The sequence below is a fragment of the Callospermophilus lateralis genome, chromosome 4 (genome assembly GCF_048772815.1).
Source record: "Callospermophilus lateralis isolate mCalLat2 chromosome 4, mCalLat2.hap1, whole genome shotgun sequence".
In the NCBI taxonomy this organism is placed as follows: Eukaryota; Metazoa; Chordata; class Mammalia; order Rodentia; family Sciuridae; genus Callospermophilus; species Callospermophilus lateralis.
Genome location: NC_135308.1, coordinates 67839291 through 67860308, shown reverse-complemented (window position 1 = coordinate 67860308; position 21018 = coordinate 67839291). Strand labels below are relative to the sequence as shown.

Genomic DNA, 21018 nt, shown 5'->3' with positions numbered 1-21018 from the left:
AACAGAGGTTTGTCATTGGGCCCCTCCCCAATGTCCAGGGTCAAAACTTGGGCCTGGCTCTCAGAGACTGTCTCAAATAACCCCAGAGGCAGTAACAAGTAGAGGTGGGCCTCTTCCTAAGGAAAAGCCAGCCCAGGCCTCTTCCTCCCGGAGATATGAATGACCTGGCAGGCTGCACCCCCACCGCCCAGACACACACACAGACATCTGAGAAGAACAACTACATCACAAGGCCAGAGAGCTCGTGGCTCTATGCCAGCAATCTGCGTCCCTTCCCGGATCCCCACTCTAAACAAATGACTGCGCCTCAGGAAACCATGTCCTCAGTGGGTGAGGCAGGAGTCGGGAAGAAGTAGAAAGGACATTATGGGGAGTGACATCAGTGGCCAGATAGCAGAGGTAGGGTCATTGAATTTTGCAGCTGGAGGGAACCTCAGCTATCACCTTGCCACATCGCCCTGCCATTTTACAGATGAGGAAACTGAATGGCACTCAGGGAGGTTGCGTGACTTTCCCACGTACCTGTGGCCACAAAGGTAGAGACAGGGCTAGGACCAAACCTCACAGCCTGAGGATTTCTACCTAGCCTCACTGTCCAGCCAGGGCTTAATGACTTGGGCCCCAGGACCCCCCTTAGAAGTAGGACAAAATCTTCATGCCCACCTCTCCAGAAAAAAGCACATATAAATGAAACTGTGTATTTTAAGCATTTTGTGGTTCCCTTTGGTGGCTGTCTGGCAGTCCACAAAGGATATCGTCAGTCCCAAGTTAGAATCTGTGGACAAGGATGTATGCAATTCCCTAAGTGTGGGTGGGACAGTAGCCCCAGGGGACTTAAACCTTCCCTGGGGTGCTCTAAACATAACACTGCAGTCTGTCCTCCACGGCCACCTGCTGGGGTCTCAGGGAGTCAGCGGCACACCAGAGAAGGGACATAAGGAGCAAGCAGGGGCTCCAGGGCTGGGGGTGTTCCAGGGAGGGACCCACAGCTGCAGCCAGGCCAGCTGTCCCAGGGACAAAGGGACGAGGTGTTGGGTCACAGCTGTGGGGCGTGGGGGACAGCTGGGTTGATGGTACAAGGAATGGAACTGGGCGGGCAGTGGGCTGTGGCTTCCTAGGAGGCAGAAAGATCTGTGGTTCCCACCCACTCAGTCTGGGGCACAAGTGTCAGGATCATGGGCTACTGGGGCCAGATGGGACGTTCAAGGTCAGCTAGTCCAGTGCTATTGAGGTTCTTGGTCAAGTACAAGAGGCTGCACGGGAGGAGGGGATCTCTGGCTTGTTGATATTTTGTTGGGGGAAAATAATAAAAGGGATTTTTGTTGTTTTTTTAAAAATTTATAAAATATTAATCTAATTCAATGGTCCAAATGTTAGAGTTTCCTTTCAAAAGGCCAAGCAGGCTTGGTTGTTAACAGCTCCATGACAGGGAGCTCACTCCCATGGAGTATTCAAAGGGTCTTTGGTTCCACGATCCAGGAGGCCTGACTTCCTGAGGGAAACCCTGTCAGCAGCTGGCCTTCCACAGAGCAGCCACCTGTTACAGAGGCCCTGCAAGTCGGGCTGATTCAGGGAGGGGAAGAAGGCTAGTCCCAGAAAGCAGGGAGCAGGAAGGAATTCCGCCAGCCCCTCCTCTCCCATAATAACACCAAACTCTGCCACCCCCGCAGGCTGACTGTTGGCCCTGAGAGGCCTGTGGGGGTCCCAAGAGGGCCAGTGGCTTGGGGAGTTCTTCAAGGAAGGGGATCTATAGGTTGATCCAACTGTGCTGAGCTAGGGGAGCTTCCTCTGAGCTAGGGGTTGGGCACAGCAGGAGGCTGGCCTGTAGCTTCCGGGGACTAGAGAGACCAGCAACCCCACAGGGCTCCAATGTCCAGCAGAGTGTGGTCACAGGACCCCAAAGCAAAGAAGCACACGGGCTCTGCACACAAGCAGCCAGCCCCTGAACACACAGGGGAGACTTTCCTGCTGGAGAAAGAGCCCCAGTTTCTGGGAAGCTGGCCCCACCTGAAACCAAAGCAACCCCCTCCTCCCACGGCTCCTGTCTGCCTTACCTTGAGCTTGGCCTGGATCTCGCGGGCTTTGCGACGAGCCAGCACCTGGATGTGACTGGAGACCTGTGGCAGGAAGAGAAGGCTCCTGTCCCTACCTCTCATACAGCCTGTGCTCCCGGACCCTTGGCCCTCAGCCACATCTGTGCATGGACTGACTGAATGACAGGATCTAGGGGTGGGGGTGATGCTCAGTCCCGTGAATCCCCAGTTTGCCAACACTTTAAAAGTGTAGCACCAGTGTTTTGACATCTTTTCTAATGTCCCAAACAGGAGGCTGCTGTTTCTTCCCAGGGGATAACAGGAAGACCCCCCCCCCCCCCGCCAGGGAAGCTGGACCGTGTGTGTCACACCCGCCCCCCACTGCCCTGCCCCTGGGGTCCATGCCTGCCTCCCCAGGCCCACCTGCTTCCTGGTGCGGGTCTTTCCTGTCCGGAGCTTGATGTAGCGGGCAATCAGCTCATTCCGACCTGCAGCGAGTGACAATAATCTCTTGGTGGGGAGGAGAGGACAGAAGGCAGAGAGGCAAGAAAGCAGGGGGACAAGAGGGTCCCTTCCCGGAGGAACCTTTTCCTTCCTTTCCACCTTGGGTGGGACTTGGGGTGAGAGACCACAGGGATCTCCCAGCAGCAAGAGGACACTAAGGCCTCATTGGGTGGAATGGTGACCTGAGAACAAAGAGGTCACAGCCCAAGGAGCCTCGCAGAGCCTCCCAACCCCCAGCCTTGTTCCCCACCCCATCCTGGCCACCTCTTCATCTGGGTCCCCACAACAGGCTCAAGCCACCTCTGCCCCCACCTCCGTCCCGGGCTCCAGAATAGTGCTTGACCCTTGGCCCTTTCCATGAGATTCCCATAGTTCCTACTGCCTCTGAAAATGAGCAGAACCTTCCAAGATGTCCTGTCTGTGACTAAGGAAGGTCCTGGGAGGCACACTACTGAGACTGAGTGTCCCCAGACAGCAGGCCTGGGTCCTTCACTCAAAGACCAGAAATCCCAGCCAGGGGGCATAGCTCAGCGGTGGAGCACTCCCCAGGTCCGTACAACGCCCTGGGTTCCATCCCCAGCACAACAGGAGCAGGGTGAGGGCTGGGGGTGCACCTCAGTGGTAGAGGGCTTGCCTACTAGTATGCTCACTGCCCAAAACAAGGAAACAAACAAATCCAGCCAACCCACCTCCAGCCCTGGTTCTGACTTAGGCCAGTCAACAGGCAGCACTGAACGCTCCCAAGGCCTGGTGGCCTGGAGGTGACGCTGTATCTGCAGGACCCTGGCCAACTACAGAAGCCCTCCAAGTCTTCTATTACCCTAAATGAGCTCATGAAGATGTCCCCCCAATGAGTTCCCCACCTAGTTATGGGGGGCATGTGCTCACACATGGCTTGAGTGCTTGCTAGAGACAGAGGTGTGTTCAGAGGACGAGGATCTGTTCAGGCTGCTGGGTGGTAGGGCCTCTCTGCTTTGGACCATGACCACTGGGTAGGATTAGACCACACAGAAGAAGATGGTGAGGGAGAAGGAGGGCGAGAGGTCTGGGGTTGGGGATCTGTCCATTGCCTCCTAGCTCCAGCTCTGGGGCCAGAGGGCATAGCTCCAGCCTGCACTGTGCTGCTGAGGCTAGAGTAGCCCACGAGGAAGCTGCTGATAAAGGGGGACGTGAGCCGAGCAGGCTGTCTGCCACCTGGGTTGTAACCAGAGAGCCTGGCCAAGACCAAACTGGCCCCCCAGCTGACCTTTCCCCACTGCCAAGCCTGAATTAAGAGGCCACCCTCAAGAGGTCCTGTCTGCCAGAAAGACTTGCTGGCTAGGAGAACTGGCTTGTCTGTGTCCAAAGGAGAGAGGAAGGGCTCAGGCTCAGACTCAAGGAGACACGGCCCATGAGCTGCTCTGCACCTAAAACCATGAGTCCAGCAAGATGTCTCTTCTCAAAGCTTCTCAGGGAAAGGTTCCACAGGAACCTCTGTCAGTCCAATGAATGTCCCACAGTTCTGCTCCATGTCTAACTAGAGGCACTCAGGCTGCAGCTATGAAATATAAGGTCTAATTCATTACCACTGGGTCACTGAAAAAGGACCACAAGCCTGGAAGGTGGGAGCTTGGCCGGAGCCCACAACTCCAAGAAGGAACTGAGACCCTGACAGGTCAGCTCCCTCCGAGGACCTTCACCCAGCCTTCTCTTCTTTAAATCTAGTTTCTTTAAGGTTTTTTTCCTCCAGATTCAACCAACCAAATTTCTACAGACTTAGGAAACAGACCTTAACTCTGGACAATGAGAACACTCTGTGGCTTTGCCTCCTTCTCTGTAAAATGAACATGTTCTTTGTCTAAATAAATAGGCAAATCAGAGACCAGTCCAGAGGCAAGGAGAGGGCTTCTGCACACCCACAGGCTGACTGCAGCACTGTGGGACGAGGTGCTGAGGAGTGGGAGAGCCTCAGATGGGTGGTGGGAGAGCTGGAGAGATGGGGATGGTAGGGGGTACTTGGGAGAATATCTAGGGGACAGTTCTTGTGCTACTCCTTTGGCCCACACCTTGCACACAGTGAGCAGCTATCTCTGCTAATTACACTCTCAGCGCCTCAGAGGAAGAGCCCACACCCTCATTCAAGTCTGCATCTCCAACAACTGGCACCTACTGAGTGCCTGAGTGAATAAATGACATGAGTTTGCCATGGCTCTCCCTTCAAACAGAACTGGGCTGCTGCTCATCACCACAGCTACCATGGTCCAAGCTACCACGCTGTCTGTCTGGCCCGGACAATGAAAATCTCTCTCCACCTGGATTCCACACTCCCAGTCTGTTCTCAACACATTAGCTGCAGTGATTCAATTAAAATTCAAAAGCTGCCAGACTGGTGCATGCCTGTAACCCTGGTGGCTCACGGAGTGAGGCAGGAAGACAAGTTTAAAATCAGTCTCAGCAACTCAGTGAGGCCCGAAGTAACTTAGCAAGACCCTGTCTCAAAATAAAATATAAGGGCTGGGGGGCTGGGGATGTGGCTCAAGCGGTAGCACACGCCTGGCATGCGTGCGGCCCGGGTTCGATCCTCAGCACCACATACAAAGATGTTGTGTCCGCCAAAAACTAAAAAAATAAATAAATAAATATTTTTTTTAAAAAAAATATATATAAGGGCTGGGTTGTAGTTCAGTGGCAGAGTGCTTGCCTCACACATGTGAGGCACTGGGTTCGATCCTCACCACCACATAAAATACAATATTGTGCCCATCTACAACTAAAAATTAAATATAAAAAAATATATAAAAAGGGCTGGGGATGGGACTCTGTGATTAAGCACCCCTGGGTTTAATCCTGGTACCCCTCCCCCCCAAAAATGTTTTTAACCACACCCTCCAAACAGCTCCCTGGCTTCCATCTCCCTCTGATTAAAAGTGGCCAAGACCTACCAGGTGCAGTAGTGTGCACCTGCAGTCCCAGCTACTAGGGAGGCTGCAGCAGAAAGAGTGTGGGCCCCGAAGCTGGAGGCCAGCTGGGCAAGATTAAAAAAAAAAAAAAAAAGTAAAAGTGTGAAAGTCCTTGCGATGGCCTGAAAGCCCCTTCAGGATTTATCCCCACTCTGTGCAGCTCAGGCATCTCTCTAATGCCATCCGCCCCACCACCCTGACCTCCTTGCTGTTCTGGGAACTTGTGAGGCCTTTGCACTTCCTGTTCCTCCTTCAGGGGAATATTCAGTCAAGGAAACCAATACAGCTCACCATCTTCGAGTCTCTGCTAGGGTCTGTCAGGGCCTCGTGGCTCAAATGCCACCAGATGCCGTGTCTCAGGAAGTCTTCCCTGATCATGTCACTGAGTGCCCAATCACCCTCCCACTTCACCCTAGCACTTCCTGTTGTCTGCACTTTCCTCTGCAGCGCATTTTGGGGGTGGTGCAATTGAACCCAGGGGCACTCTACCACTGAGCCACCTCCCTAGCTCTTTTTTATTTTGCAACAGGGCCTAAGTTGCTTAGGGTCTTGCTAAGTCATGAGACTGGCCTCAAACTTGTGATCGTCCTGTTTCAGCCTCCCAAATTGCTGGGATTACAGGTGTGCACCACTACAACTGGCTTTGAATTTTTCTATACATGAACAAATGCAGAAGTTTCAGGGCCCAAGGCATTTAAAAATTAGGAGGCTCTCTTTGAAAAAAAGAATGAGAAATCAAATTGATTAAAAACTCTTAGTTGGGGATGCACTGGCCCAGCATATGTGAGGCCCTGGGTTGGGTCCTCAGCACCACAAAAAAAAAAAAAAACCACATCTGGGAGCGATGGCTGTGTTCACTATCATGATGGCGGTAATAGCTTCACAGTTACACACATCTGACAAAACTAAAATTCAGTTTAGGGACATGGAAGGGGCTCATACAAATAGGAAGTCCTGCAGCATAAGCCTCATACTCTTCATGGTAAACCCGCCCCCTCCCTACAGCAGATAGCAACTATACCTATGTGCCATGTAAGTAAACTGAAACCAGGGGCTGGGGATATAGCTCAGTTGGTAGAGAGCTTGCCTTGCATGCACCAGACCCTGGGTTCAATCCCTAGCAAAACACACACACACACACACACACACACACACACACACACACGGAAAAAAAGAAATACAGTTAATTAAGGGGAAAAAAAAAAGAAAGAAAGAAAGAAAGAAAAAGAAAACTGAAACCAGAAAGTCCTATCCCGACCACCCACCAATGCATCTCTGACTGCCCAGCTGACTCTTGGCAAGGCCACTTGCTTATGGCCCTACCTGGCGCAAAGAGGATGCTCAGTTAATGGCTGTGCCTTTCACAGACCGGGCAGGCCTGACCCCTAAGGCAAGGGGGCTTGTTCCCCGGCACACAGAAGCAGTCCTGGGAGGCCCTACCTGCCACTGGCCAAGACCCTCATTCCAGGCAACATGGGACACTCAGCCTCGTGGGCCAGGAGCCTATCCCTGCCCTGTAGTGCTGGGGGACTCTCCTGCCAGAAAGGCCATCTTAGCCCTAGGCAAGAGGCCAGCTGTGGGTTTGAGTCAAACCCAAGGGGTTTAAATGGTCTCTCAATTTTTTTCTTAACTGTCTATATTTATGGGGTACAAAGTGATTATATATGTCTAAAATGTGGAACGACTAAATCAATCTAATTAATCTAAACATCATTTCAAATCTCATTTTTCATGGTGAAAACATTTGAAATCTATTCTCATGGTACTGGGGATGTAGCTCAATGGCACACTCCTGTGAAAGGCCCTGGATGTGATCTTCAGTAGAGGAAAGGAGAGAAGCAAGGGATTTTGAAAAATGTTCTTTTTTGTGGTACTGAGGATTGAGCCCTGAGGTCTTTCACCACTGAGCTACACCCCCAGCCCATTTAACATTTTATTTTTAGATAAGGTCTTGCTAAATTGCCAAGGCTGGCCTCAAACTTGCAATCCTCCTGCCTCAGCCTCCAAGTCTCTGGGATTATAGGTATGGCCACCACACCCAGCTTATAATACATTATTACTAACTAGTCATCCTACTGTGCAATGGACTCAGTAAGGTCTGAGTCTATTGCACAGTAGTTTGACTAGTTAATAGTAATGTATTATATACCTAATTAGATATATAATACATTATTATATACCTAATCTAAGTATACTTTGTGTTCTTTGACAACATCTCCTGTTCTTGGTTCTCCTCTCCGGTGAGTCTGGTTGTTGTAGATTCCACATCTAAGGAAGATCATATGGCACCTGTCCTATGCCTACTCATTCCACTAGCTTTGTGTCTTCTAGTTTGTCTCTTCCCCTCGTTGTCTCTGGAGCTTCAGTCCCCTCTCTCCCTTATGGCTCATCTCAGACCACCATGTCATCCTGCCTCCTTCCATTGGTCAGGGCTAATGCCAGCAGCTGCCAATGCCCAGGGTAGATGCTGACTGTCTGTGGGTGTGCTGAGCCAAGAGGAACCACACAGCTTCCTTCCTGACACCAAGGGTCCTCCAGAGGTCATCCAGGCCATCCTACTGCCTGCAGGCCACCTGCCATCTAATCCAGGTTTACACATAAGAGGAACTGCTGCCGTCTCTTCCTTCGCCTCTTGTAACATTACCATAATGACGCCTACCCAAGCCAGATACTGCACACCTCATTGGTACAAATATCCACACAATACAGATATGTATATGGTCACAGTTTTGTTTGCATTCCCCTTCAGTCCTCACATCTGTCCTGTGAGGCTGGTACTAGTGTTTCCATGGTACAGATAAGGAAATTGAGGGAAGCAGGCTTTCAATTTCCTTAACAACTTGTTTGCACCTGTAATTCCAGCAACTGGGGAGGCTGAGGCAAGAGGACTGCAAGTTCAAGGCTGGCCTCAGCAACTCAATGAGGCCCTCAGCAAATGAACAAGACCCTGTCTCAAAATAAAATCTACAAATAAAGGGCTGGGGATATAGCTCAGCATCCCTGGGTTCAAACCCCAGGACCAAAAATAAACAACAACAAAAAAAGGGCTGGGGATGTAGCTCAGTGGCAGGGTACTTGCCTAGCAGACACAGGCCCTGGGTTCCAACCTCAGTACTGGGGTTGGGGGCGGGGAGTTTTTAAGGTCAAAGGCCAACAAGTTTCTGAGATTCTAAGATTCAAATCCATGCAGTCTGGTGACAGAACATATATATATATATATATATATGGTTTTTTTTTGTTTTTTTTTTTGGTTCAGTGCTATAGATCAAACACAGGACCTCATGCATGCCAGATAAGCACTCTATCAACTGAGCCACACCTCAGCCCCCAGAGCCTATTTCTTAATTGTCACACACATTAATTCTATTGAACATGGAATTGGAATCCATCTCTTAGAATTAGGGGCTACATTAGGTGATCCCAGAGGTCCTGTGTAACCTGAAGAAGAAGAAACTGAAGCCCAAAGAGAAATGGTTTATTCATAGCCACATGGCACCATGAGACCCTGTGTCTTCTAAGGCTGTCCCCAGTGCCTTGTGACTATTATTACACAATTGATGCTCTTTCCGTGGAGGCCTCCCTGGCTCCAACTGAGTTTCTTCTTGCTCCCCACCTCTAGGGGGACCCCCAGATTCACTGGGTCTCTGCATGGAGTTGGTCCTCGGTCCCCTGCTTCCACCTGGGACCTGGAGGGAGAACTGGTGTGAGAACCTGCCCTAGTTTTCACTTTCTTATGGACAGTGGTACCCAGAGCTGGCAGAAGCTCTGGATGATGCAGACACTGGAAAGCCACAGATTCAGGGGCAGGGGGGAAAGAGGAGGGAGTGTGGGCCCAGAGGGAGACCCCTGAAGTACAGCACAGCCAGGAAGAGGAGCCATGGCAGTAAGAAACTTATAGGAAATCCAGCTGAGTGTTTGGGAGAAGAAGAGACCTCTGTGCTTGTCCCCTCTGCCACTTACTGCCTTCTCCCCTTCAGGATTTGAGATCACAGGCAAGGGAAGCACAAGACTGGCCTGGACCCTGGGGGAGGGCAGCTGGGCATTGCAATGTGGCAGGTGGCCTTGGCCAACCCAAAAGAGGGTCTGGGTGGAGCTGGGAACAACGCCCCCACCAGACAGTGGGCCCATCTGTCAGGGGACATGTGTCCAACGGCCCCCAATGCACATAGCTCAGATCCAAGGCCCCACCCCACTAGGGGTGAGGGCTGCCCATGGAGGAAGGGGAGCAGTGGCTGGCATAGGCTGAAGAGTGGAACAGTCCCAGTGTTCACACAGAATCACCACCGCTGTCTGCTAAGCCCACACCCTGCCTCACACATGCCCTAGCAGTCAGTGCAATCCTTTCCTCAGACACATCTTCCCACTAAAACTGTTACTCCACTGGCAAAACCCTGCCTAAGATAGGTCACTTGTGCATCTCATTCCCCATATGCCGATTCCCCTTTGTCCACACCAGCCTTCCCTCAAAGCCATAGCATTAGCTGGCATCTACGGCCATACCACCCTGAACGTGCCCGATCTCGTCTGATCTTGGAAGCATTAGATGGCACCAGGCAAGCAGCACCTGCCACTTAGCAGGCTAGTAGTCATGTGGTTTTGTTCATATTGTTCATAAGGTCCTGGGGTTTTTTGGTGTTTTTTTTTTTTTTTCCTTTTATCTTTCCTTTTCTTTCTTTCCTTCTTTCTTTTAATTAGTACTGGGGATTGGACCTAGGGATGCTCTACCACTGAGCCACATCTCCAGACCTTTTTATTTTTTTTAGACAGAGTCTTGCTAAGTTGCCAAGGATCTCTCTATAAATTGCCAAAGCTGGTTTTAAACTTGGCAGTCCTCCTGCCTCAGTCTCCCAAGTTGCTGGGATTACAGGCCCCACGCCTGCCCATAGGGTCCTGTTATAATGAATGCTGCTGTTCAGACCCCCATTATAATTAATGTTATTGGCTTTCAAAATGCAAAAGGGCTGAGAATCTGAAGGCATGAGCCTTCCTAACCAGGGGACACAAATACCTGTATGGACCTTCTGTTCACCAGAGGCCTCTCAGGGAAGTGAGCCATTTCTCCAAGCCTTCTGTCCTAGGTTGGGCCTAGGGAGAAGAGGCTGGGCCTCAGCTCTACATCCGCCCTAGACCCAACGGCCCTGGGGAGCCTCTCTGTCCATGGATTAACTGGGGCTAGAGGACGAGGTTGTTTGTGGAGGAGCAGCTCTGACTGTAGTCTCAGAAGGCAGTGACTGGCCTTACATCTGAGTTGTTGCCACCATCGTTCCTGGAGAGCTCGGAGGCTTCTGGTGAAATCCTAGCCAGCCTTCAAGGCCATGGCCCCCGGAAGCCTGCCCTAATCTCTACCTAAGTGGGCGTACCTACTCCTGCCTCCACGCAGGTAGATGGGCCTGTACCTTCCTCCTGGCCTTGGCTAAAGCCGTGTGAGTCCTCATCATAGCCCTCCTGAAACTGTGAGTACCATGAGAGCAAAGAACATGGTCCACTCAGCTCCACACTCCCTGCTGTGCATCTTTGGTACCTGCGATGCGCTCTCATCACCATGGTAATACTAAAAAGCAGTGTCTTATTCCAGTAAGCACGTGGAAAGATGCTCAACATTACTGATCATTGGGCAATTCCAATAAAAATCAGGAGATACCACTTTACATCCACAAAGATGGCTGCGATCAGAAAGCAGGAAAGGAGTAAGTGTTGGTGAAGATGTGGGGAATTCAGAACCCTTGAGGACTGCTGGTAGGAACATAAAATAGTGCAGCCACTATGAAAAACAGCCAGCGGTTCTTCAAAGTTAAACATAGCTGGGCGTGTGGACACATGCTGTGATCCAAGATAGTAAGTAGTCAGGAGGCTGAGGCAGGAGGACTGCAAGTTCAAGACCAGTCTGGGCAACTTAGCAAGACCTCTTTTGAAATTAAAAAAAAAAAAAGAAAAGTGAAAAAGAAAAAGCTGAGGGTGTAGCTCAGTGTCCGGGCATGTTTGTCAGCATGATAAAGCCCTGGGTTCCAGCCCCAGCACCAAAAAAAAAAAAGAAAAAGAAAAGGTCAAATGACTCCATCTTTATGAGATACCTAAAATAGGCAGATTCATAGAGACAGAAAGTAAAAAATAGATGTTATCAGGGGCAGGAAGCCAGGGAGAATAGAGCACGTGCCTAGCATGAGCAGGGCCCTGGGTTCATCCCCAGCACCACCAAAAAGAAAGAAAAAAAGTGAATGTACTTAATGCCATTAAACACAAATAACTAACTTTATGTAATGTCTATTTTCCCACCATAAAAAACCTTCCCCACAAAGCTAGCAGTGTCATTATCCCCACTTTACAAATGGGTTAAGGGAAGCTCAGAAAGGTAAAATAACTTGCATAAGATCACACCAGACATGGGGCAGGCAGACAGTCAGGGTGGCGGGCCATAAGTGAAGCATGAGAGGAGCTGGAAACCCACAGGGGACAAAGCAAAGGGCAAGAATCCAAGCAGGGGTGAAGCTTCCTGACCTCCGTCCCATCCCCTAAAAGAGCCCTAAATTGATTGTAGCCCTGACTGCCAGTGTCCATTTCCAGTTCTGCTTCTTATTACTCTGGGTCTCATCCATGCAATTAGGGGTCCCTTCCCCTAGGATAGTCTGTCATGATAGCGCTTTGTTCAGATCCTCCACTTGGGTCCCCCAAAGCTACTATGTATGCAAAGTCCTGCCTGGGGGCCAGTGTTACATACACTCTCCCTTTGCCCTAGAGCTGCCACACCTCTCCAACCGGCTCAGGCTCCATTTCCTTCCAGAAAACCAAGATAACCCAGCCTTCCAGTTTCCTGGTTACCTACCACCTAAGTGCCTGCCTGGGTGGTTCACTTCCCAAAGACATCTCACCTGTCTTTCTCAGTAAACCCTGCAATCAGAGAGAAAAAACCGCCAAGCCCTCAGCCCCTCCAGGTGGATGTTTCAAAAGAACTGAATGACAGCCAGCACAGTGGCTCACGCCTGTAATCCCAGCAGCTCAGGAGGCTGAGACAGGAGGATCATGAATTCAAAGGCAGCCTCAGCAACTTAGCAAGGCACTAAGCAACTCAGTGGGACTTTTATTTCCAAATAAATATATTTAAAAAGGGATGAGGAGGCTCTCTGGTTAAGTGCTCCTGGGTTCCATCCTTGGTACCAAAAAAAAAGAACTGAATGACTGATAACGGGACAGGAAGCCTGAGACACAGAAGAGGAAAAGCAGAAAGAGAAAGAGGGACAAAGAAGTGGGGATACAAAAGCCACCTCCAGGAAGATGAAGGCATGGGGGCAACCCTAACGACTCAGAGTTGGTTCTGACCCTCCAAAAATGGCGGGTGACCACCTAAGGCCATCACCAAGCTGTGGGCAGACAGAGGGCAATGGGGAGATGCAGGCAGCTGGGGAAAAAGTTGCTCTGCCTTCTTCTTTTCTCCACTCCCTACACCCAGGGGCCAGCAGAGAGCCTGCCAAAGGAGGTCAGAGTGACCAGCATTAGCAGTGCCAGGGCGAGGGTTACACAGTGACAGGGCAAAAATGAAGGCAGCTGTGAGCAGGAGGCTGGCACCCCAGGCCTGGGAGCAAGCCCAAGAGAGGTGAGAGGTGCTCAAGAAGGGTGGGGGGCAGGGCCAACGAGCGTGGGAGACTGGGCTCAGAAATAACAGGTGTTAATCCGTGGTGTTGCTTTGCATGTCATCTGCATGTCTGCCTGGCCCTGGCAAGCGGGTGCTGCTCTGGGTGTGCTATGGCCTGGGCTGGGAGCAGGTCTAATCCCTGTCCTCAAAGAGCTGAGGCCAGGTCCCCAGGTCTACAATCCTGCTCTCAGCATGCCATCCTGCCTGCCTGCCTGCCTGCCTTAGGCCCACCAGGTGCCCCTCTGGGTTAGCCCCCTGGATAGGCAAAAAGTGGTGGGAGTATAAAGATAGGGATCTTGGTGATGCTGGTAGCTGACTGGAGGCTCAGGATGTGGCTGGGGGACGCATGATGGACAGAGCCACTCCCCTGAGGGAAGATCAGAGGATGGGAGCAGAATGGCGAGGAGTGAAGTCTGAGTCAGCTGGGCAGCGTGACTTTCCTGCTCCACCTCCTGAGGGGCCCAGCCCACACACTGGGATGAGCTCAGAGCTATCTATACCTCCCAGCTGCACTGGCCAGCCCCGCAGAGTGGCCCTCCATCACCTCTCCTGGTTCCATGTTGGCTGGGCCCCCAGGGCTGGTAAGAAGAGATGCAGCTAAGCCAGTATCTCTACTCACACAGGCCAGGTGAGTCATCGGACACGGTGCACAGCCTCTGGTCCCCCTGCCCAGAGCCTGACCCACCTGAGCCAGGGCCAAGCCGAGGCAGGGCAGGGAGGGGAGCAGAGAGGCCATTCAGGGTGAGGCTGGAGCACGAGCTGGGGGGCAGGAGCGCCGGCTGCAAGCCTTACTCTCCGTCCACCGTCAGAGGGCCTCGGGAAACTCTTGGCTTCCCTGCGCAACCACTTCTGAATCTGCAAGCAGAGGTCCAAGAGATAAAGGAGACCCAGGACCACCAGGAGCTCCTGAGTCTTATTAAGAGGCACTAGTCCTCTACCACTCTCCCCTCCCTTCTTTGAGGCCCTCTGTGTGGTCCCCATCCTGCATACCTCCTGTCAGCACAGAAAAAGGACAGCCACATAGGGGGACACCATCATGGCCAGAAAGTTGACCAAACACCATCTTCATACCACTTCCCTACTCAATGGTTTTGCTCTTACCAAAGAGAATTTCAACCCAAGGCCTGCCAGAAATCTACAGTGTGCCCTCCCCAAAGCCAGGCAAGCACAATGGTCTGGCGACTCCAAATAAAGTCTCTTAAGCCCAATATACATATATATATGAAGTATTATGACAACTAAATTAAACTAAGCATCTACCCAAATGTGCGTTGGCAGGTGAATGGATAAACAAAATATGATATATACATACACACAAAGGAATCTTGGCCTTAAAAAGGAAAGAAACTGGGCACAGTAGTATGCCTATAATCTCAGCTCCTCAAGAGGCTGAGGCAGGAGGATGGTAAATTTGAGGCCAACTTGGGCAACTCAGTGAGACCCTGTCTCAAAATAAAACAAATATATAGCTCAGTGGCAAAGTACTTGCCCAGCATGCATGAGGCCTTGGGTTCAAAACCAAGTACTGCTCCCTCCAAAAAAATAATTTCCACAGGAAATTATTATGATCCATGTTATAACACAAGTAAGGCTTGAAAACATTGTGTTAAGTAGTCGGTCACAAAAGGACCATCATTACACGTGTCCATTATATGAGTCCTTGGAGCAGTCAAACGCATACAAAGTAGAATGGTAGTTGCCAGGTGCTGGGGTTCAACACAAGAATGAGGAATTATTATTCAAGGAGGAAAGAGTTTCAGTTTAGCATAATGAAAATTTTCTGGCAATAGATGGTGGTAATCATTGTAACAAAAGTCTAAGTGAAGGGCTGGGACTGTAGCTCATGGTAGAGTGCTTGCCTAGCATTGTGAGGCACTGGGTTTGATTCTCAGCACCGCACACAAATAAATAAAATAAAGGTCCATCTAAAAATAAAATATAATATTATACAGAGGGCCTCGGGAAACTCTCTCTCTCTCTCTCACACACACACACACACACACACACACACACACATATTATATATTTTAAGTCTGAGTGGCTGAGTATGGTGTCACACCCCTGTAATCCCAGTGGTTCAAGAGGCTGAGGCAGGAAGATCATAAGTTCAAAGCCAGCTTCAGCAACTTGGTAAAGCCATAAGCAACTTAGTAAGACCCTGTCTCAAAATAAAAAATAAAAAGGGTTGGGATGTGGCTCAGTGGTTGAGTGTCCCTGGTTCGATCCCTGGTACCAAAACAAACAATGAAATAAACCCAAAAGTCTAGCCAATGTGGTGGTGCACACCTGAAATCCCAGTGGCTCAGGAGGCTGAGACAGGAGGATCCTACGTTTGAAGCCAGCTTCAGCAACCTAGCAAGACCCTCAGCCATTTAGTGAGACCCTGTCTCAAAGTAAAAAATGTAAAAAGGGCTGCAGATGTGGCTCAGAGGTTAAGCACCCCTGGGTTTAGTTCTCAGTACAAAAAAAAGTTTGAGTGTACTGAATACCACTAAATTGTAAATTTAAAGATTCTAATAGTTAAAATGGTCAATTTTGTATTATATACATTTTACCACCCAAAAAAAAAAAAAAAGGACAGGAAGCAGTTTAAGGCCCTGGACCACAGTGGCACTTAAACTAATTTTTAGTATACTGGTTCTATTATGCCCTGGCACCTCCACAGGGCCTTCCCAGGTCCCAGCAGCACTCTCAGGTCATGCCCTCCAATGAATACCCTCTACACACTTGTGTAGCAGACCATCTGTCCTTCTGAAGCACACAGACAGACCCTGTAAAGTGTACTGGCTCCCTGACTAGGCACCAAGAAGCTGTCCAGCTGAACAACTGGCCTTCCCCAGCACACCACTTGGCCTCTCACCTGCACACTTAGCTCATGATGAAGTCATCCCATTCTCCAAAGAGCCCAGTGTCCCAGGGGCTGCTTCGTCACCAGCTAACAGGAGATACCCTAGGTAAAGCACACCTGGCACCCCACAGGTGCTCCATAGGCATCAGCTGTGTCCTCCAGGAATCCCCCTGTCAGAGCAGGAGCAGTGTAGGGGCAGCAACCCAGAAGTAACAGAGATTCTGGGAATCCAGCAATTTGACAAGCAAGGAGAGAGAAGTTTTAACCAGTGTCTGAGGAGTAGACCTGGGGTCTACCTCAAAAGGACCTTGCTCTCCCAACAAGCAAGAGAGAAGGAATCATTCTGGCCTCCTAAGAAAGTTTTTAGGTGAAGGTTGTATGTGAAGGGACTGAGCCCGACTACTCCCCATGCCAGTAGCAAGCCAGATTTGAATTTAGTCAACTGAACAGTGTTGAATAATATCCCCCCAAAATTTATGTTCACCCAGAACTTTGGTACCTGACTCAATTTGGTTTTTTTGTTGTTGTTATGTATTGCTTTGCAGTGCTGGGATGGAGCCCAGGGCCTCGTGTGAGTGGGGCAAGTGCTCTACCACTGAGCTGTGCCCTCAACCCAGTCCCCCACTGACGCCAAGGTGGGTAGCCTAGAGATCGACATTTGCCTGGGGGATGCCTCACAGGATTTCCTTTTTCTCTGCCAAGATGTTCCACCCAATCAAAGAAACCTTTCCCAAGTTTTCCACTATTACAGCATCTTACCCCCAGGGCCCCACCCTCAAGACCACTCCCAGGCTTCTCTGAAGCCCCCACTCTTGGGGAACCGAGGAGAGAAGAAAGCAGTGCCCACCTGGCAGAAGCCCTAAGAGGTCATTCAGAGGGAACCCCAAAGTATTGTGTCCATTCCCCCTGCTTTGGCTGTATTTCCAGGATTGGACCATGAGTCCAGGGGCCTGCTGCCCACCCCAGGAGGCTCCTTACCGTACATCTTGCCCTCATCTGACAGGATGATTTTGCGCCGACCGCAGGGTGGGTAGATGGCCAGAGCTTCCTGGAAGCTCTGCTCAATGTCGGGGCTCCACACGCCCTCTGCATCGTTGTCGATGGGCTTGTCCAGTGCCTGACTGCCTCCAGAGACACTGCTCCCCTCAGGGGAGTTAGGAGAGCTCCACTCGTTGGAGGTAATGGTGCCGGCGTTGCCCTCCAAGGCTCCGCTTGGAGGAGCGCCCGCTGGACCTGTTGGGGCAGGAACCATGGTCCAGGTGAAAAGGGGAAGAACCCTATGGACCACGGGACACCAGACATCCCAGGGACTACTCCAGCCCCCAGTTATTTAGGAGGCAAAGTAAAAGGTCTGTAAGAGTCAGAAGAGCAGGAGTCTCAGAGAGGTCATTTCCCCTCTGCAGACCTCAGCTCCCCACCTGTCAAATGAGCGTGACCTCTTATCATGGCTGAGGGCCCAGGCTGAGAAGTAGGAGACAAGGACCAAATGCCAGGGTCTGACATTAAATCAACCTGGGAGAAAGGATGCAAAATACTGTGCAAAACTGTATTCTGGTTCCTAAAAAAATTCAAGCAAGGACTGAGGTATATAGCTCAGTGGTGGAGCACTCACCTAGCATGGGTGAGGCCCTGTGTTCATCCCCACACCATACACAAAAACAAACCAACCGTGTAATCCAGTAATTCCACTTCTCAGTATATATCCAAAACACCTGAAAGCAGGGTCTCAAAGAGATATTTTCATGTTTGTAGTAACATAATTCACTACAGTCAAAAGATGGAAAAAGTCCAAATGTTCATCCCTGGATGAATGGATACACAAAACCCATATTCGCACAATGGAATATTATCCAACTTTAAAAAAAAAAAATTCTAGCTGGGCATAGTACCATACACCTATAATCCTTTGGGAGACTGAGGCAGGAGGATTACAAGTTCAAAGCCAGAGTTAGCAATTTAAGGACACCTGTTTCAACATAAAAAATCATATAAAAATGGCTGGGGATATAGTTCAGTGGTAGAACACTCTTGGGTTCAATACACCCATACAGGAAAAAGAAAAAAAAAAAAAGAAAATTCTGTTCCAACATGGATGAACCTTGAGGATAATGTGCAAAGTGAAATAAGTCAGTCACCAAGAAAACAAAACTGTATGGTTCTGGACTGGGGCTGTAGCTCAGTGGCAAAGTGCTAGCCTAGCACATGTGAGGCACTGGGTTGATCCTTAGCACAGCATAAAAAGCAACAAAATAAAGGCATTCTGTCCATACACAACTACAAAAATTAAAAAACCTGTATGGTTCTACTTATATGAGAAATGGAAAGTAGAATGTAGTAGCCTGGGACTGGTGGGAGGGAGAAATTGAGTTGTTATTCAATAGAGGTTCAGTTTCACTAGAAGAAAAGGTTTTGGATACCTGTTGTACAATATCTTGAATATGCTTCACGCTACTGAATTGTACAGTTAAAAAATAGTTAACAGGGAGGACCAGTGGTGCGGCTCAGTGGAAGAGTGCACGCCTAGTGTGCAGGAGGCCCTGGACTCCACCCCAGCACTGCATAAAAGAATTCCAGAAAGAGAGAATATATGAAGTGAAGCAGAGCAACATTTTAAAAGATAAATTTAAAAACAAGTTTTCCAGGATTAACGAAAGACACGACTCCTCCAATTCAGGAACCATACTGAGTCTTAACCAGAATACATTTAAATAAACACATAGGGACACTATAGAATACCAAACCCAAAGAGAAGATCTTAAAAGCACCCCGAGCTGCAAAGGAGAGATTTTCTACAAAGAAAGGATCTCCCCTCCTTCCCAGCCCTGAGCTGGGGACCCAATCCAAGGGCCTCCAGCAAGCTAAGCAGGTGCTCTGCTGCAGAGCCACGCCCCAGTTCAGGAAGGACTATTAAACAGACCGCAGAATTCTCTAATGCTAGAATCCCCAAATTATTCGGAGAAAAGAGCCACCAGCCTAAAATTTAAAACCCAACAAAAACATAATGCAAGAACAAAAGTTAAATTAAGACTTTTTTAGACCAACGATGAGGAGAATTTACTACTACAGACCCACATTGTAAAAACAATAAAAGGGGCTAGGTTTGTAGCTCAGTGGTAGAGTACTTGCTTAGCATGTGTAAGGCACTGGGTTTGGAAAAAACAAAAACAATAAAAAATGATAATGATTAATTTAACTTGGCTATGCAATGGGTGGGGGGTGGTGGGGTGGTGGGAGGAAGCATGTTTGTGAAGTACAAGTTCAGAAGATACAGTTGATAAAATTCAAGACCTAGTCACAATAAAAACTCTGCAAGAAACAAAAGAGAGCTTCCTTATTCTGATCAAAGTTATCTTTCAAAAACCTACACAAGAAATATCACACTAAAAGATGAAACACTAGCCAGGTATGTGCCACACACCTATAATCCCAGCAGTTCAGGAGGCTGAGGCAGGAGGATTGAGTTCAAAGCCAGCCTCAGCAACTTAGTGAAGCACTGAGCAATGCAGTGAGACCTGTCTCTAAATAAAATATAAAAACAGGCTGGGGATGTGGCTCAGTAGTTAAGCGCCCCTGGGTTCAATTCCTAGTATGGGGTGGGGTGGTGGGGGTGAGATATGAAGAAACATTAGAAATACTTCCTTTAAGGTTAACAAGATCAAGAATGCAGCCAGGTATGGTGGTGCATGCCTGTAATCCCAGCAGCTCAGGAGGCTGAGGCAGGAGGATTGTGAGTTCAAAGCCAGCCTTAGCAATGGCGAGGCGCTTAGCAACTAGTGAGACCCTGTCTCTAAATTAAATACAAAATAGGGCTGGGGCTCAGTGATTGAGTGCCCCTGAGTTCAATCCCCAGTACAAAAAAAAAAAAAAAAAAAAAGAGAAAACATAATTTTTTTAAAAAATTGTTCCACTTAGAAAACAAAGCCACAGGTATCCAGTGATATAACAAAAGGTGAGACCTTTTATAGAGAAAACTGCAATTGTTTCAACAGACAAAAAAATATCTAAATAAATAAAGGAAGAAACTGTGTTCATGGATGGAAAACAATATAATAAAGATGCTAAACTTCTCAAAAAACCATAAATTCAATGAAATTGTAATTAAATCCCCACAATTTTTCCACAAAATGTAACATTCTCACGGTATATGGAAGAGCTGTTGAGATGATTCTCCGGTCCTCTGTCACTGGTTCACTCTCTCTTTCTTCCCCTGGGCTTTCTATTTGGCAAGACTCATTCCTTAAATATCATCCTTGGGGTTCTGGCCTGACCACTCCTTTTTAACTTTACACAGACTCCCTGGGGGATGTCCATCTATGGCTTCCACTTCTCCTGTACTTGTTTTGGGTTTTAGTTTCTAAAATGGGGTCTCGCTGTATTGCTCAGGCTGGCCCTAAACTCCTGGGCTCAAGAGATCTTTCTGCCTCAGCCACCCAAGTTGCTGGGGCTGAGGTCTAACCATCATGCCCAACCATGTATTTCTGATTACCAAATCTGCCTATCTTACCTGGAGGGTGTAGGCCTATGTAGCAACTGCCCACCAAGCATCTCTAATCAGATTATCCCCAAAGCTCCTCAAGCTCATGATGTTCAAAAACCAGATTTTCAGCTTTCCCCTGAATTCTCTTCCTGCTCCTCTCCTCTGTCTCAGGAGATGAACCACAGCCCACCCAAAGGCCTGAAATCTAGAAGTCTACTTGGATCTTCTTTCCCATATCCATTTATCCACGACAGCATCCTATCTTTCTGTGTCTTAAATTTATCTCCTGAACCTCCTTCTCTGTGCAACAGCCCAAATGCAAGCTTCCATCCATGCACACCTGGATGCCTTCAGACTACATCATCCTTCCACCCAAGTCACAGCAGTGATCCCGTGATTCATCCACTTACTAAAATCTTTCAGTGGCTTTTCCAAGATAACCACACACCTCTTGATGGGATTTCCCCCTTTTTAAATGCAGCTGTATTAATAATTATTATTATTTTAAATATCTTCTACAATTACTCTTGCAAGCAGATGGCAGACCATGTCAGGACTACTTTGAAAAAAGTCTTTCCTGAGACAACTTT

At 49.1% G+C, this 21018-nt stretch overlaps 1 protein-coding gene across 3 annotated transcripts in view; it reads right to left on the bottom strand.

Annotated features, from left to right (window-relative positions):
* Window positions 1–21018, bottom strand: part of Tead4 (TEA domain transcription factor 4) — a 67539-nt gene that overhangs the window by 21826 nt on the left and 24695 nt on the right. Inside the window, exons 1-3 of one of the 3 annotated variants that reach the window (XM_076854029.1) lie at window positions 16930–17009; window positions 2457–2521; window positions 2055–2117 (exon numbers count right to left, since the gene is read on the bottom strand). In XM_076854029.1, coding sequence (XP_076710144.1) covers window positions 2055–2117; window positions 2457–2521; window positions 16930–16936 — 135 coding nt within the window. In that variant the 5' untranslated portion in view covers window positions 16937–17009. Of the gene's footprint in view, window positions 1–2054; window positions 2118–2456; window positions 2522–16929; window positions 17130–21018 lie in introns of those variants that run through there. The other 2 variants (XM_076854031.1, XM_076854030.1) reach the window with 2 other exon arrangements.